The sequence below is a fragment of the Magnolia sinica genome, chromosome 13 (genome assembly GCF_029962835.1).
Source record: "Magnolia sinica isolate HGM2019 chromosome 13, MsV1, whole genome shotgun sequence".
NCBI classification, from domain to species: Eukaryota; Viridiplantae; Streptophyta; class Magnoliopsida; order Magnoliales; family Magnoliaceae; genus Magnolia; species Magnolia sinica.
The window spans coordinates 7,267,982-7,285,488 of record NC_080585.1 but is presented as its reverse complement, the minus strand read 5'-3'; the positions used below and the strand labels follow the sequence as shown (position 1 = coordinate 7,285,488).

Sequence of the window (17,507 nt, the reverse complement as noted above, 5' to 3'; positions counted from 1 at the left end):
TCAGTAGCCGATCCGCGTCCCTTCGGCGAGGCCCGGGTGCACCTAACTGGAAATGGATTGGCTACTCCCCTGCCACCAGCCCCGTTGCTAGTGGTCGGTGCTCTGTGGCCCCACCATGTTTCATCCATTATTTTAGGGCTTTATCCCAAAAATTAGACGGATATAAATCTCAGGTGGACCACACCACAGGAAAACAATAGTGATTGAATATCGACCATTTAAATCCTCCTAAGGCCTACTGTACTGTTTATTTGACATCCAATCTATTGATTAGGTCATACAGATACAGATGAAGGGAAAAAACGAAGACCATCTTGATCCAAAACTTTTATGGGCCCCACAATGTTTTTAATGGTCGACGTTTATTCAACACTGTTTCATGTAATGTGGTCTACTTGAGATTGAGATATAACTCATTTTTTGTCTCATATCATAAAATGATCTAGAAAAATAGATGAACGGCATGGATGAAACACACACATAATGATGGGGCCCACAGATCACCCAACACCAACCATTGCTTGGTGGCAGGGGGAGTAGCCGATCCGTTTCCACCTACTTGATCTGCTCCCCCGCACCGGAAGCGGAATGGCTGGTGTACTATACACCACCGAACTCAGTGGTGTGTTGACGTCACCAAGTTACGTAGATTTCACCTTCAGATATGTGTTTCACCCAACCGCCCGTCCATTTGGTGAGCTCTTTCTTACGCTTGAGTCTAGAAACAAGACGGATCAAAAGATCAAGTGGCCATACTGTAGAAAACAGCGGGGGATTGAATGTCCACCGTTGAAAACTTGAATCTTATATTTGTTTTTCATCTTCATCCAAGTCCGTGTGGTATTTTGAATAGATTGGATGGAAAATAAACGTTATAGTAGGCTGATATCATGAATAGATTGGATGAAAAATAAACATTATAGTGGGCCCTACGATCGCTTTAACGGTGAGAATCGTTCTCTCCACGCATATTTGTAGTGTGATACAATTGAGCTTTGTATATGGCTCATTTTTGGAATCATACTCTGAAACCATCTTGAAAAATGGGTGAACAGAGTAGCTATAATAAATACAACATTGTGAGGCACCCTTTAAGCCATTCGTACAGCCCGGGGCTCGAGGAGCATCAGTGCCCCGCGTACGCAAGCCACGTACACACACCGCTGTGTGTAACACGAAGGTTGGTGGTGTGTGGTACACCAGCTGATCCGCTTCCCATGCACGGGACCGGGAGGACGTTCGTCCAAATGCTGTGAAAAGATCTAGTCCCATGGTCCCAATACCTAGGCTAACCGAGTTCAAGTATTGCTGCATCTGGGTCTTTTCGGGATCAGATCTGATCAAGTTCTGGTACCCGTCTGGGTTCGGGGAAAAAATAAGAGCATTTAAATAGCCAGGCCCACTCAATGGATGGATTAGATTGTACACAATGCAGTACTTTGATACATGCATGGTGTGTAAAAGAGCCTTGTTGCGTTCACGCGCCTTAAAAAACCTATTTTCATTGTGAGAAACTAGAACAATTAGCACAGAGACATGCTCTGTGCTGTTAGTTTTGGTCCACGTGAACAGCCTAATTCAATGATCCATATTGCTCATTAGGTCTAACCCATGTTTCATGGCCTACCATGAAATTTTTGCACCAATCTAACAAATATTAACCATTGATCAAAGCAGTTTAATATAGACGGTCAACATTGTTTACCCAAAAATAGGTCCAATCAACAATCTGATCCATCTATTTGTTAGGGCCCATCACATCTTGCTTATCATTCCAAAGAATCATTCCGTTGATACCTTGGTAAAGGTATGGCTATAGAAAGTAGGGCTAAATCAACGGTTCATTAGTTGCTTAGATCATCTGATTAATAAAATTTCTGCATAGTAGTCCATGATCCTGTGTTCTGGACTTAAATGCCGGTTCAGATTGATCAAATCAAGTTACAGTGCTCTGAGAGAGCATTTCTCATTCGCGTGTGTAATAATGCTAGTCAAACTAACTTAACCTGGACCAAACCCGATGAGTTTAACCGGGTCTAAGTTGATGGATCCGGAAGGTGAGACCCGAACCTGAACGTGAACCTGATGTGATTTCTTACTTGGTCTAAAGGGGACGAGCATTGGGAACTATCCTTCCTACCTAGAGACAGACAATCCTGTCCGGGGCTCTTTGTGGCCACCACGATGTATGTGTTTTATCCACGCCGTTCATCCATTTTGAAAAATAATTTTAGATAACGGGCCCAAAAATGAGAGAAATTGAATGTTCAAGTAGACCACACCACAGGAAACAGTGAAGATTGAATGCCTACCGCTGAAAACCTCTTCAGGACCACATAAGTTTTGGATCAAGCTGATATTTATGTTTTCCCTTCATCCACGTCAATGTAACCTTATTAACAGGTTTGATTGGAAAATAAATATCAAGGTGGGCTTCTAGGGTGGGGTCTTCTTATCAATGCATCCTGTGGTGTGGTCCACTAGACCCTTCGATCTGCGTCCTTCTTGAACTCATGCCCTAACATGGTTTTTCAAAATGAATGGACGGCTCAGATAAAAACAAATATTACAGTGGATCCCACAGATCCCCTGACAGTACCGTCCGTCCCTTAGTAGGTCCCCGGTGGGGTTAGTACCCAATCCGGTCGTTAAAATCAGGTCGGGTCAATCAGGTACCCATGGTTCCAGATACCAATGACAGCACTAAATTCCAAAGGATAATCTTATTATGAAAAAGCACACGTGTGTTACAACATGTGTGAGGGGCTTGTGGAAGGAGCGTGGCTCAGGATGAGATAGATCACGCGTTTTCATGAGTGGCGTGGAACAGCATCATTGAAAGGGCCGAATATCTTTATCCCCCACCGAAAATGATGAGTTGTAAGAGTTTGACATCATCATTGAATATGATACCATGTAACATATTCTCAACTTGGACGCCTGGCCCACTTGATGTGTGGACAGGACTGGACCCTTCCAGGGACCAATGTCTACATAGAACCTACGGCAACATCTCTCACGCATGCAACACGTTGTCTTAGCATTCCACTCTATATTTTTCAGGCACTTATTTGAATGGCACTGATCAACTGATACTGGGTCCGTGGTGGACCATCCTATCCAATGGTCTTCCGTGGGGCGGGCCCCACATAAATTTTGCACCCTAGTAAGGTAGATGAAATGATACCAGTTTCTAACATAGTTTTCGATGGGCGACAAAAACATAAATAAGGATTGTTTAGTGACTGTAATCATGTGTTGGCAGTTTTAATATTAGCCAACAATCCAAAGCCATGATCACTTCCATTCATGTAATAAAGGATTAAAAATCTTTTTTAGTGACAAGGGCCTATGTGTACGCACTTACAAATTACTTAGAGATTGTATTCATGGCATGCTAGTAACCGTCCAAATTATAAATACCAATTTAGATATATCATGAACAAAAAGTTACATTTATTTGATCCTCTGATTACCAGATTGGCGGCCATTTATTGGACGGCTATAATGGAAAGGTGGAGGGTCCTTTTTAAAGAAACAAGTGTGCATGAATAAGAGGCTAGGATGGTTCAACCAATCTGAATTTTGGGTCTGTGACTTAATGGCAGCAGTTGCACAATTTAGTCCATCTAATTTGAATTAATGTAGGTCAAATGTATGATTCATAAGGCATGCGTATCAAGTGTTGTACCTTACCAGAGTAGCAAGCAGTGAATAATTTACTCCATGGAGGCTATGGTGTTGTGTGAATAACCACACGGTGGAGTGATTTTGAGTGATGTTTCTGTGGCATCCAAACCGTGCGTCAGGTGTAGTACTCTGTGAAGCTGGGACACACCAAAAATCAAGCTAATTGAAAACTCATGTGAGCCACACCATGAAAACAAAATGTAAAAACATGTCCAAACCTCTTAATTCAAGTGGTGTGGCCTACTTGTGTTTTGGATTGTCTTGATTTTTAGAGTATCCCTTCATATATCCAACACGGTGGGCCTCTTACACTGTTTTTCTGTAGTGGGCGTTCCTCCAAATTGTTCCCTGTTTCATGGCCCGTCGGATTGGCCTGATTTTTGGGCTCGTGGCAAACATGGGTCCACAAATGATGGATATGGTGGATTTAAGATACACATAAAGGTGAGTAACACCACTAATATCATCTTTCTACTCAATAGTTTGCACCAGGAGATGCCGGCCGAGCTCCCTCAATTATCCACTGTTGTGTATAGGTGGAGTGTATGTATACCATGCACTGTCCACTCAGATTAGGTAGTGAGGCCCTCATTACCTTTAGCAGTGGTGTGGTGACATGGCGAGATTTGTTTGGTGGGGCTGTACATTGTCAGAGATGGCTGAGTGTATAAAAAAAAAAAAAGAAAAAAATTTAACTAAAATTAAAAAAGAACACGCCTATCTCTGACAGGAGTATTACACCACCATTGAGGGCCTACCTCACTACCTAATCAGTGTTCCTGCTGAAATGTCCCCTTCCAATTTCTTAACTGCCTTTCCAAATTGTTATTTGGTTCCAAAAAAAAATTCATCCTTTGGCCCCACTGCCACAACTAAGCACTCTGTCCGCATTACTGCAACTTAATCCTGAGTTTTGCTAAGCCCACATCTTTACAAGGCACATGAATGGCGGATGAAAGCCGTTCGACAGGTGGGCCCCACAGTAGATTGCCTCGTCAAAAAGTCACACGGACTGATTCAACATGTGGGCCACAATGGTAGAAACAGCAGGACAGTTTGGAAAGACTTAGTGAAGTCCTCTTAGCTATCCAATAGTCATAAAGGTCATTGAGTATGAACTGACCAGATTGGGCGGGTTGATTGGGCTCACGTCAACCATGTTTTTGGCTACATGCAGTGTGAGGGTGCCTGTCCTCTAATACTGGATCGGTTCTAATAATCTGATCGAAAAAAGACAGGGAAGGACGGGATTTGAGATTTTTAGAGGAAAAATGGACAGATATTGTTTGAGTTTGAGAGAGTTTAATAAGATAAAGAAGCTTCGATAAAGGATTAAAACTGTGGGTGACTTGGTTGGTTAGTCTCTGCATAGAGATTGCAGGACGAGAGTAGGGTTATTTGTTTTCAGGCATGCTTGCAAGGTTTAAAGATAAAAGGGAAGGGAATGAAAGAAGAAGAAAAGAAATAGTGTAATAAAAGAAAGAAGAAAAAAAAAGAAAGAAATAGATTGCATTTAGTACCAATTACAAAGCGCCATGTGCATTTGTCAGATACAAACCTTACTAGTTCACAAAGGGGGCATTATTGTCCCCTCCTGTGGATGTAGTTGGGTTAATAAAAAGCAAAAATAAAAACTATTCATCACTCTCCACTGGCAGCTCTCTCTCTCTCTCTCTCATCTTTAATCTTTACAGGCGGCAGCAGACAACAGTTTCGTGAGGGGGGGAAAAGAATTAAGCCAATGTTCAAAATGGATTAAACCACTAATCATGGGTTTCCTAGGATTATACCACCATGATCAGCCGTTTGCCATTGGGCACCATGGTCATTGTATTCAACAATCCCAATCTTTGACTCTTCGATTTTAATATGAGCCATTAAAAAGATTACTTTCAACTTCACAGATAATCATTTGCTAAGCAAATGTTATTTAACGATAGCCTAACCTGTGTAGCATAGAATCCAGAAAATGAATGACTCGGATCATATAAGATGAAAACGATATTGCATCAGTGGGCACCATATCCTATCAAAAGTACTTTTTCAAATCATCTAACCTGAATATCAGGTTGTCTCACTCACTGTGGGCCCCAGTAAGCCCAGCCCACTTTCACCCCTCGGCCCATTCATTGGCTGCCACAGAGCGTAAAGATGAGAGAGAGAGAGAGAGAGAGGGAGAGCTGCGTCACCCCCATTAACTAGAAATGGGGTCCACGTCTGATGCACACCATGTGGTGCTCTGTGATTCTAGCTGGACGGAGAGCGTCCACTGGACGGCTGGACGCAATCACCCCCGGAAAAGACTAGAAGCTGCCACGCAGGCAGCCCCTCTCCAAAAATCACTTCCCCTTGAGAGTATTTAAGATTTTTTCATAAGCTGCACTCATCTTATCAATGGACCTGATTGATTTTTGGGCAAGGGTATCTATGTGGTGAGACCACCTGACCAACAGCTTCAATATCACACACATATGCCATGCTGGCACATGCATAGAATGTAGATAGGCTCACCTAAGCACATATACGCCAATTGACTGATTACAGAAACAAAGGAAATTCTAGAAAGCCAGAGATGCCCAATAAGGATGCTTAAGTATTAACTATATCATGGTCATATACCTTCTACACTGAGTAGTCTGCACCAACATGTTCCAGAGTCCACATTCGCTTTGTCGCTGCAGATGTCTGCCCTTCTATCGGTTGCATGACAATCCGGCAAACACAAACAATCACGTGAATAACTTGAACCATTATGATCCTACATAAAAAACCATGCGTGTACAGCGTACACCAAGAGCTTTCCCCACCAATCTCGTAGCACGTGAGCGGGAATCCCAGCATGCACCGAAAAGCGACTTAAAAAAAAAAAAAAATCCCATTTTGACCTATGTTGGATTCCTGCAGTACCCACCACCTTTGGATCGTGGGAGATTGGTGTGCATAAATCAGATAGTTTACACCACATGGTGCGCTGAATCAAGCCTGAATTATTTTATAGGACATTACTTGGGCAGCTCAAATTAACAGATAGATCCACCCAAGAAACAGAAAAGAAAGAGAAGGACAAAGCATTAATTTACTTTACACAGAATTGGATGAATAACTCAGTATCATGATACAATGAGATAGATGTTACCAGGGCAGTTCAGATCAATGGACAGATTTGAGAGTACATAGGCAATGTCATGAATGGTAGTTGATGGTGCAGTTCTTGGGAAGGTGCCCACTTAATATTTGGCAAGAGTCATCCAGGTACCATCATTTTTGTCCTTGAGCTACTTCGTCCATCAGCCATCTTTTCTTAAACCAGGGGTGAATATTTGTATAAGGGCTTCAAATGCAGAAACATTCCAACTCTCAACATGCCTAACAATCTGTTTAAAAATGATATCAGCAGCTGCCCCGAATGTATAAAGCTTAAATCGAACAATGTATCTAACTAGAAACATTTTTCGCAGATGAAAACATTGGTTCTCACCTTGAACTCATCATCTAAATCATAAACAGTTGTTCCTTCAATGGAAATGAGTGGTCTCCAAGGAAGTTTCAGGTAGGTCCTGCAAATTTGATCAGGAAACCCATGAAGTGCAAAAAGCAGAAACAGTACTTGCATGAACGGATGTGGAATGAAACACGCAATAATCTACTTGTGACCAAATCAAATCTATCATGCTATGATGATGGTGATACTGTTTTAAAGCTTGAAAAACCCATCTATCATTGCCAATGGGTTGGGCCAGGCTACCCAGGCCAAGCGAAGCAAATCAAAACTTTGAATAGGCGGGGCCCGACATACCCGGTCTGATCAGTTCAAATCCGGGTCCATCCCATTGACAGCTCCAAAACTGCCTTGATCCCAGTTACAAATTGGGGTGGCAAAGAGTCAGGTTCAGGGTCAGGTTGGAGTCAGCTGTAGCCTGACCCATTTGCTAAACAGGCCAAGATTAGTAGCCCAAACCTGTGGCCTGACCCGACCCACTTAAAATTCATAAAGTCCAAGCCCAACCCGATCCAACCTAACCCATTCAACTGTCACCAGGGGCTCGACTAACCATGATCCAACTCAGGTTTGAGAATGGAATATGGGGCTACAGGTATGCACAGCCAGGCCCGAACAGTTGATACATAAATAAATTATCTATGGGCCTGTTTGGTTTATACAAATCCCCTGTAATTACTTGTAAATGAGTAATAATTAAGTAGGATTAGAGGTGGCATGATGGATGGTCTAGATTGCGATAAACTTGAATATGCTTCTGTTTTTTCTTCATTTTCCATTTTTAAAAAAAAAAAAAAAGCAAAAACTAATTTTCAAACTTAACAAGAATGAAAATGAGAATGGGGATTTCTAGGATTTTTTGAGTAGTTAACTGTATGAGGTGTCCCCCCCCCCCCCCCCGAAGAGTTTTATTTGAAAGCCAAAAAGGTAATGAATGACTCGGTTTGAGTTTCAGTGGGTCACTCCAATTAGATTAAGTCAGCGAGTCAAATCGGTCTCATTGAGAATGTGGCATGGGACCACATCACATACACATGTCGTTGTTGCATGTCTACACCTTGAATGGTTTCCATCATCTGTATGCATGGCCCAACCAGTGGGCTACAATTCACTTTAGTAGACTGCAGGCTAGAAGATCGGGCTATTCATTTTTGTGGGCCACCTCGAAAAAATCATTCCAAGATCAGGACTAAATGCCTACTTACGCTCGGTTTCACGCACCATCAGGACACGTGCAAAATCCAGGCCATTCATATAAGGGCGTGTTTGGGCGGTGGGATTAGAAGGGATTAGGTGGGATGGGATTCAAAAAACATAATTATTACCCATGGCAGGAATTGTCCCCTGTTGCCATGGGATAAGATTAATGTCATGCTTTGCTGGTTATACGGTGGTACATTGAATGGATATACCCACCATCATTTGAAATTACTGAGAATAACACACGTGTTATATCTAAACTGTTCATTTGTTTTGTAACCTCATTTTATGGCATGGGCCTAAAAATGAGGTAGATCCAAAACTTATGTGGCCCCAAAGAAGTTTTCAACGGTAAGTATTCAATCCCCATTGCTTTCTATGGTGGGGTCCACTTGAGCTTTAGATTTACCTGATTTTTTGGCCCATGCTCTAAAATAATCTCAAAAAATGGGTGGACGGTGTGGATATAGCCCACACATCATGGTAGGACCTACACAACTTGCTAACATTGAGTGAAATTAGCACGGGACCCAATGCAATTCCATCTAATCTAATTCCAAGTTTTTCCATTCTTCCCATACATGAAGTGAAATTGGCACAGGACCAGATGAATCCCATCCCACTTAATCCCTTCTAATCCCACTGCCCAAACACGCCCTAAGGGAAGTGTATGGATACCATCTATTTCTGGTATTCATGTGACCCATGCCACACCTAGTGAACAGATTTGACAGAATTTCGACAAGCACATGGTGCTCACCTGATGAATAGCACTTCGTTCAATAAATCTTTCTTGGGCGAAACAGAGGATATCTCGATTGGGGGCAAGAATGGGGAAATCCTATATGACCCAATATGCATGACAAGTTGCACTATTCATCAAACAAAACTGCATATTCCTCTCCAGGACTCAAAAATGGTACTTTTGGAACACCAATCAGTGCATCCCACATGTTTCGATACTGATAAAAACTGTGGGGCGCATCGTGATGCATATGTCATATCCATGTTGTCCATCCATTCCGCCAGCACATTTTAGGGCATGAACCCAAAAAATGAGGCAGATCCAAAGTTCAAGTGGACCACAACACACAAAACAGTAGTCCTAACAAACCTCAACCGCCGAAAGCTGAAACCTTCCTAGGGGCCACGGTGACATTTATGTCATCCAACCTATTCAAAAGGTCATACGTACATGGATAAAGGTAAAACACAAATATTAGCTGGATCCAAAACTTCTGTGGTCCCCAAAAAGTTATTAATGGTAGAGATTCAATTCCCACTTTTTACTGTGGTGTGGTTTACTTGAGCTTTGGATCTACCTCATTTTTCGGCCCATGCCCTAAAATGAGCTAGCGGAATGGATGGACGGCATTGATATGACATATACATCACGGTGCACCCCACAGTTTTTGCACACTCCTCATTTTCCCACCTCTGTTTTAGAGTCAAAAACTGCCCAAACACAGTAGCTGTCAACCTCAACATTGGGGTTGCTGCCGTAACTACAGGTGTGAGTAATTATGACTTAATTACAATGCATTTACAGTGTAAATTAAAAACGAAAAAACAAAAACAAAGAGGCCCTATACTTTTCTTCTTTATATTGTTTCAGGTTTTGGACCCCATAGAATCGGTTCATCTGGTGCAACCCATTACAGGTCAGGTTTGCTGGGGTTCAACCTAAGCCCAATCCATTTACTTAAATGGGTCATATTTCTAGCCCAAGATGGCGCCACTACCAATTTGGCTTGGCCCCGAACCCACCTCAAAAGTGGGCCATGCCAGTTGACCCATGGGCTTACCTGACCCATTGCCACTCCTAGTTACGAAATGGGCATAGCTGACCATTCAGATATCATATGAACAGAATGACAAAAACACATGCAGTGAGTAACCTTTTCAAGAGTATTTAGATGGAAGTGGAGGAAAAAAAAAAAAAAAAGACTGGGTAAGTACCTTAATGCCCATGTTGCTACTACAAATTCCATATCATCATTGACACCCTACATAGAAGTGGGACAGATATTCTCCTTAAGAACTAGAATTCTCTAAAACCAACCCCCACAATATTATTTTACAGAATAAATACTTCAACATTTCATGGAATAAGAAATTTAAAAACGATGCACATGGTGGTGTAACTGATGATCCATGCATGCATGTTCAGTCACAGATGATTGCACATTCATATCACTTGCAAATTAAAGACAAGTTTTTTCCATGTTACAATAAACATGCAATGCATATGAGTCCACCGAAAAGCAACAGTTCACAAATCAACATATTTTGGAGGCAAGCAAACAAATGCTATTCCATTCAAACTTGAAGGAAATCTATACACATTACAAACAAACAACCAAAAAGAATGTGTTTAGGAGATAACACAAACCATGCGAAGACCAAAGTACATCTGGTTATAAATTTTCTAACCAGATCTCAAGATCTGAACCTGATGCAGTGTATAAGGGTGTGTTTGGATACACAATTGAATTGAACTGGACTAATTAATCTCATTAGTCTAATAAATGTGAAGATGACAAAATCATGATACCTTTCTTTGCACTAACATTGAGGACCTGGGCTCCAAGTCACAATCACATTTCTTTCAAGTTGATTCAGAATGAGTGTTATTGCAACTCAATGGCTACTTCCCCATTGTGAAAGCTAGGAGAAAAAACATTATCATTGCAAACTGATCATTTCCCTTCATTGAACTGATTCTTTACAATTTCAATCCAGCTGTGAATCCAAACACAACCTACATGTGGTGCAGGTAAAAAATGACAATAGTATAATTACTGACTCGATTGACCACAGGAATTCTACCTTCCTTGATACTTAGTTTTCATGAGGAGAAATTTTGCAACAGATTTCTACATTTTAATAGAAAGTGATTCATGCTTACTGAATAAAGTTAAAAGCATAGGAAACGAATACCTTCTCAATCTTTCGTAATACAAGGGATGGAGTGTCAAAGAAAGGTACAAGCAGCTCCAAGTTCCGTGAGTAGAGATCCTTACCTGGACAGCCCAAGAACAAAAGTAAATCTGTTGGTCCTTTGTTCTATTTGTACAAGGAGATCATTTCCAGTAAAGAGTCCTCAAACATCATTCACTAGGGGAAATGTGGACTGCCAGAGGTAGATCTTTTTCTTTTTTTGAAAGGTGTCAGAGGTAGATCAATTAGAGCATTTTAAGACACAATATGCCAAAGAACATTGTCCAATGAAGTTCATGGCGTCGATGAAAGAAATATTGTATGTTAAAAAATATCCTTATTTCTGATTGGAACTGGACTCAATAATATGCAGTTATCTTCTTCTTCCTTTTCCTTCTTCTTCTTCTTCTTTTCATCAAATTGACCATCTAATCAGCTTATTTTCAGGCCATGGCCTGGTGATGGTAGGACCTCCCACAAGAGTGGCCTGGATCAGGTAAACATTTGCTACATGTCCCCTCAATGTGTCTAACTTCTAATAACATGTCTGAAAGGCTGCCTAAATGTTGTTGGTATAAACAAGAATTCTAGTTAAGAGATACAAAAGATGAATCATTCAATATCCTACTTTTTTTATGAGAAAATATATTGATCTCTAATAATTGCATATTTAGTTAGTTCTATTAAAGGGTAGGTGGATCAAGTGCTAGGTGCTTGGTGTTTTCTCCTGCAATAGAGACCTCAGACCAGGGGGCAGCACTGAAAGCTTAATCAATAGTGACAAACATACTGTAGAAATGCAGGTTTGTATAATAACAATTGGTAAGACTATCATTTCTGCCATCCAAGCTAAACCTAGTCGGCCACAAGGAAGGCTCGCTAAGGTGGACTTAAACAAAAGAAAGAAAAGAATGGTTAGTGGCAGTACACTGAATAAAAGAATGCTGGCTGATATGCTAGAGAAAGAATCCTGAGGAGAAGATGGGTGAAAAAAGACAAGTTGAAGGCGCTACACACATGGCCTGTTGAATAATCCCCTCTCCTCTCAAAACCTAACTCTCAAAGTTCTCTTAGGGGGTTGTTCAGTAGAACAAAAGTTGGAGCCTGGACTGCCTTGTCCAAGCTTATGGCTGGCAGTTAGGGAAGACGTTGGGCATTCTTTTTTTCTTTTCCTTTTTTTAACACACACACACCCACACCCCACACACTCACGCACCAACCCACACCACATGGGCACTCAATCCCTGGTCTCAGTGTTGAAACAAAGTCTGTCTACCACTAAGCCATGGAGCCGGACCCAAGAAGTTGAGCATTTGTTAAGAGATATCCTGGCTAGGATCCTGAGAAGATCTTTGGCAGCTCGTATCTCTTTTTGGGAGTTAGATGGGTCATCCTAACAAATCCAAACAGCATTATCCTAGCCAAACAATATTAGGATGGACCTGACGAAGATAGGCTATTTGGGCTTGAACCTTTATTGCTACCAAATGGGCCCTTAAAAATCTATGCATCGATTCTACCAAATGATCCTCTTTTTACAGGCTTAAAAGGGAGAGAGGTCAATGCGAACAATGCATTATGCCATGTGGGTGCAAGTCCATTGGCTCGAAAGAATGAGGAGTTGCCATGCTAGAGCTGTGATCTGCAAAGATTCCCTAAGGATAGAGTTAAGTAAAGGAAACCAGACAAACTAAGGATGGAGCAGTGGCAGTGAGGGAGACTCACTAGATGAGGTCAGCAGAAAATCTGCCTAGATCCTACTTGATCCAAATCTTCCAAGAGCTGCAAACCTCCTCAGCAAACTACGCATGCTTCTAAAAATGACAAATCCAAATGGACCCCTTCAAAACCCTTGCAGAAGCATTCAGTAGTGGACCTCGAATCCTACTGCCTCAGAAGATCTAGTCACTCAGACATGAGGGTCCTTGACCTTGAGGGTTGCTACTTCGAATAACTCTACGTCTTCAAACATGAGGGTCCCCAGCCAAGGCCCTCGGTCCAATATGTCCCTCACAAGTGTATTTTGACCTCGATACTACTAGTAATGGGAACCTTCCCAGATTAACCTCCTCTGATGCATCTCGCACATCCTTAGTAAAAAGTGAGCCTCAAACAACAATGATCACCAACTTGTGTTACTTACAATATGGAAAAGACTTTTAAAGATGGTGAGTGCATAAGTTTCAGACGATTTCATGTGGAAATTGAAAACATGAATATAGAAGAGTTACAAAGTCCAAACCTCAGCAAATGTACAATTCCCTCAAGCTCCCAATTTTTCACACGTGGATCCCATGGTTTGGACATCAAGACCATTGATCTATCGTACATGCCCGCCCGCCCGCCCAAGGAATCCAAATTTGGAAGATCCCAAACCATGGTATCCCTATACTTTCTTCCATTGCGTGTGGGTTGCTATTATCGGTAATTGATTGGAGGGTTAAGAACTCCAAATGTTGGAGACGCCAAAGCTGACAATGAGGGCCATTAAATCAACAGTCTGGATCATCGAACCATAGGGTACAGAAATGGAAGCATGAGTAAGCTGCCTGCAATTTCTCCATGAATGTAATGGAGCATGAAACTGTGGCAAGAGAAGATATTAAAAGAAAATCATGTGCCCAGGCCATTGATTGACAACTCGTCCAAGTTGACTCAGGACTACGTCCAGTCAATCCAGTTCAGCACCACAAGTCAGCATTGAAAATATGGGAAACTCATCCATACTCAGCTGAGTCGCAACTGGACCAAACCGATCTGAGTCACCAAACCTTAAATCCTTGGTGCATGCACACACACACAACATAACCAAACTAGTGCTGAATTTTGAACAAATACCACGGAATTTGATCGTTGGATCTTCAAAGGAGCAGTCTTCAGCATAAATTGCCGAAGTGAAATTCCCTGTAGCCGTTGAGAACATATCAGTTTACCTAAGATCCATCCATGCTCCACTTGAAGAAAGAAAAAGTAAATCTATTTAGGCTATGTTGGGATAGTCAAATGAGTTGAATTGCAAAATGCAGTTTAATCAAGGGACACAAGAAAGCATGCTTGTTAATATTTATAATGAGTAAGTACCATTCAAATTCTGGGTATTTTGCTCCCAATTCCAACTCGAAAGTATCGTAATTGCAATTCAGAGTTCAGACCATCGGCATGAATACCAAAAGTCCGTTTGACAAATCCTCAAAAAGAAGGTTTTGAGCCTAAACGCAGTTTTGAGCCAACCCCTTTTCGAGATGTGCCTTTGGATGCACTATTGCAACCCTCCCCTTTCATCACCCGCTTGGCGTCATATGCACTGAAAATCACACTCTCCAAAAACCAATCAGCGAATCGACATTACAGGACCGAGGAGACTCTCTTTTGCTGAAGTTATGTCCAAACGTGCCCAAAGTACATATCAACTCCATTGATTCGTTTTCAGCAAGTGGGCATTTCAGCACCTAGTTCAATGGGTGGGGATGAAACTGGGTTTGCAAAAGTGCATCCAAACGCACAACACAATGGTTTAGCTCAAAACATCATTTAGGCGTCAAATGCCCCTTTTTAAGTGTGCATCCAAACGGGCCTAGAGGAAATCACAATTTGGTTATTTCCACTTCACTAGATAACAAGTGTAATTAAGTAGCAGGTCCAAAAACACTCCTCAGTTGGAACGAATCACAGCAATTCCATCTGTTATGGAGAAATCCGACCCAGACGAGTCAGACCGATTGGTGAAGGTTCGGAGCTCGTAAGGAAGGCCTCGGAAGGAAAACATCACTCCGGGTCTGAGTAGACCCTTGTTACAAAGGTTTGGCTGAACCGAGCTCTCCCTTGATGAGCTATGACTCCGAGCTGGAATCCTCATCCAAAGACCCACGCCTGTGAATCAGCCGAGCAGAACTTACCTCCAACTTGGAGGCCGAGGATTAAGGCCCGGGACGGGCACATTCGACAGACTCCGATCACAATACCCCGACTAGTGCTCAGCCACAGACTTGGACAGGATGAGTCCGAGTCCGGATGAGGATCATCTGACCATGAGCCCAGTGTACCGAGCTGGGAAATCAGTCCAAGTATGGACGTGGGCCAAAGATCAGGCCCAGTGATACGCCCCATTAAGACACGATGCGATAAGCGATCCAAAGATTGTGGAGGATATCTCCACGACTGCAATATCCGCTTGATTGAGTAAATCATGCCGAGATTGACGGACACGATCCACCCGACCCACAGGTATAAATACCAAGGGACCCCCATTGCAGCAGGTTCGCAATATCTTGCACCCTCTCTCTACACCACGCAACTTAGACCCAGATTCTTTAGCCTGGCTTAGGCATCGGAGGGTCCCCTGTTTAAGTCAGGGTCTCCTTTGCTCACCTTTCTGTGCAGGACCAGGGTCGGTTTCGAGTTCGCAGCATTGAGTGGAGGGTGGTCCAGATTTTGGCCTCAACACCATCCAATAAAGTGAAAACAGAAAATGACCAAAGTGGTGTGGGCCCCACTCCATTCAGAACGAAGAATTAGCACCCAAATTGAAATTACAAGCATTTCAGGAGTCAGGCAGACATTACGAACTAAAATGCGGCCACCCACACTTTGGCCATTCCTTCTGTAGTTAATTGGGTTATTGCAATTTAGTTCAATTAAGCATCCAAACATGCCTCTCGCAAAAGAGTTCAAGCGTACCCGTGAGAAAATAGGCGCGCTCGTAGTCTGATTGAAGGATCGAAATAACATCGTCTATACGACGAACTGAAGGTTCGTCTCTGGCATTGTTTGTGTAATCCTCTCTGTTCAGTCTGCAAGACATCGAAATATGAAATGAGAAAATATCGAATACTGAGTAAGGAAAAGGAGAAAAAAGGAAAGGTGGAGATACGTTTGACTGCCCGAACGGAGAAGTCTGAGAAGCTCAGTAACGCCACTGACTGCTATTTTCAACAGGCGGGGCGTATCTTCCTTATCCTGTCCTCCTGTGGAGGAGCACCGAAAGCGCCTCTGGCGGTTCTGGAAGAGTATAAATACATGAGAGAGGTAGAGAGAGGGAGGGAGAGATGTAAGCTTTACTCTGACATTGAGAATCGGAGGCCGAAAGATGCAGACTGCCACCATTTGTTCGGTTTTTTCTTTTTCTTTTCTTCTTTTTTAATCAGATTCCTATTAACCAACCGTCTGGGGGAGGAAGCGGATTGAGTAGGGAGTAACTCAGTACGACCAAGTAAACTCTGTGGGACCCACCGTCATTGTATTTGTCTTATCCACGCCGTCCATCCGTTTTTACAGATCATTTCATAGAATGACCCCAAAATCAAAGCATATCCAAAGCTCAAGTGGACCACATAATAGGAAACAGTATGAATTGAACGGCTACTGATGAAAACTTCATCGGGCCCATAGAAGTTCTGAATCAAGCTGACATCTGTGCTTTCCCTCCATCCACGTCTGTTCGACCTCATCAACAGGCTAGATGATAATTAAAAATCAATGTCTACATTATCCCCACTGTTTCCTGTGGTGTGGTCCACGTGAGCTTTGGATATGCTTCGATTTTGGGCTCATGCCCTAAAATAATCTGTTAAAACGGATGGACGGCGTGGATAAGACATATATCCACGGTGGGTCCCAAAGAGTTTACTCGGTACGCTAGCATAGGGAGGCGTTATATGATCCTCCGCCTACGGATGTTGGTGGAATCCAAGGTACTTGGGTCAGTGTGAGACCGTCCCCGTGATTTGGAACATCTGATCCGTGAAAAAGTACCATATCATGAGGATCAAATGGAAGAAAGATTGGGATTAGGTACTACCCCTACCAGGAGGGCGATTCTTCCGAGCCATATCTGATTCCGGGTTAGGAAGCCTATCCCGCCATGGGAGCTCTCGACCACGTTCTTGATCTATATAAGAAAACGATGAAGAGCTGACCGCAATTTATATGTTTTATGCATACGGTCTTTCCATTTTGTAAGATTATTTAACGGCATGAATCAAAAAAGAGCTAGATTGAAGGCTGGACACACCGCATGAAACGGTGAGATTGAAAGGTTACCCTTGAAAACTTATTGCGATCATCAATGTTTTGGATGGAAAATAAACATAATGTTAGCCCCACATCGCCCCTGACATGACCGTCAGTCTCCTGCTGGTTCTGCGGCCCCGGTACAATTGAGTCATAGCATCCAGCTGTA

The 17,507-nt window shown here is 42.4% G+C and overlaps 1 protein-coding gene across 4 annotated transcripts; it reads right to left on the bottom strand.

Moving 5' to 3' along the window:
* Positions 1 to 6,657: 6,657 nt before the first annotated feature.
* On the bottom strand, positions 6,658 to 16,501 carry LOC131222619 (uncharacterized). Of its 4 annotated transcripts, none has more exons than XM_058217765.1 (7): positions 16,394 to 16,501; positions 16,200 to 16,327; positions 16,007 to 16,119; positions 14,168 to 14,283; positions 11,330 to 11,412; positions 7,169 to 7,247; positions 6,658 to 7,064 (listed from the first exon to the last, which is right to left on the bottom strand). In XM_058217765.1, exons 1-7 carry the CDS (start codon positions 16,430 to 16,432, stop codon positions 6,978 to 6,980), a joined length of 645 nt encoding a protein of 214 aa, XP_058073748.1. In that variant the 5' UTR covers positions 16,433 to 16,501; the 3' UTR covers positions 6,658 to 6,977. The 4 variants fall into 4 exon arrangements, with proteins under 4 accessions (XP_058073748.1, XP_058073747.1, XP_058073746.1 ...); XM_058217764.1 differs by adding an exon at positions 10,349 to 10,395 and having other exon boundaries at positions 14,168 to 14,233; positions 16,200 to 16,487; XM_058217763.1 differs by having other exon boundaries at positions 16,200 to 16,491.
* Positions 16,502 to 17,507: the final 1,006 nt, after the last annotated feature.

Coding starts and splice junctions, on each gene's coding strand:
- LOC131222619 (XM_058217763.1), bottom strand. CDS start 16,432: ATGGTGGCAGTCTGCATCTTTCGGCCTCCGATTCTCAATGTCAGAGTA. Junction 14,284..16,006: donor GCGCGCCTATTTTCTCACGG/GTACGCTTGAAC, acceptor TCTTTCTTCAAG/TGGAGCATGGATGGATCTTA. Junction 7,248..11,329: donor TATTACGAAAGATTGAGAAG/GTATTCGTTTCC, acceptor TCAAATTTGCAG/GACCTACCTGAAACTTCCTT.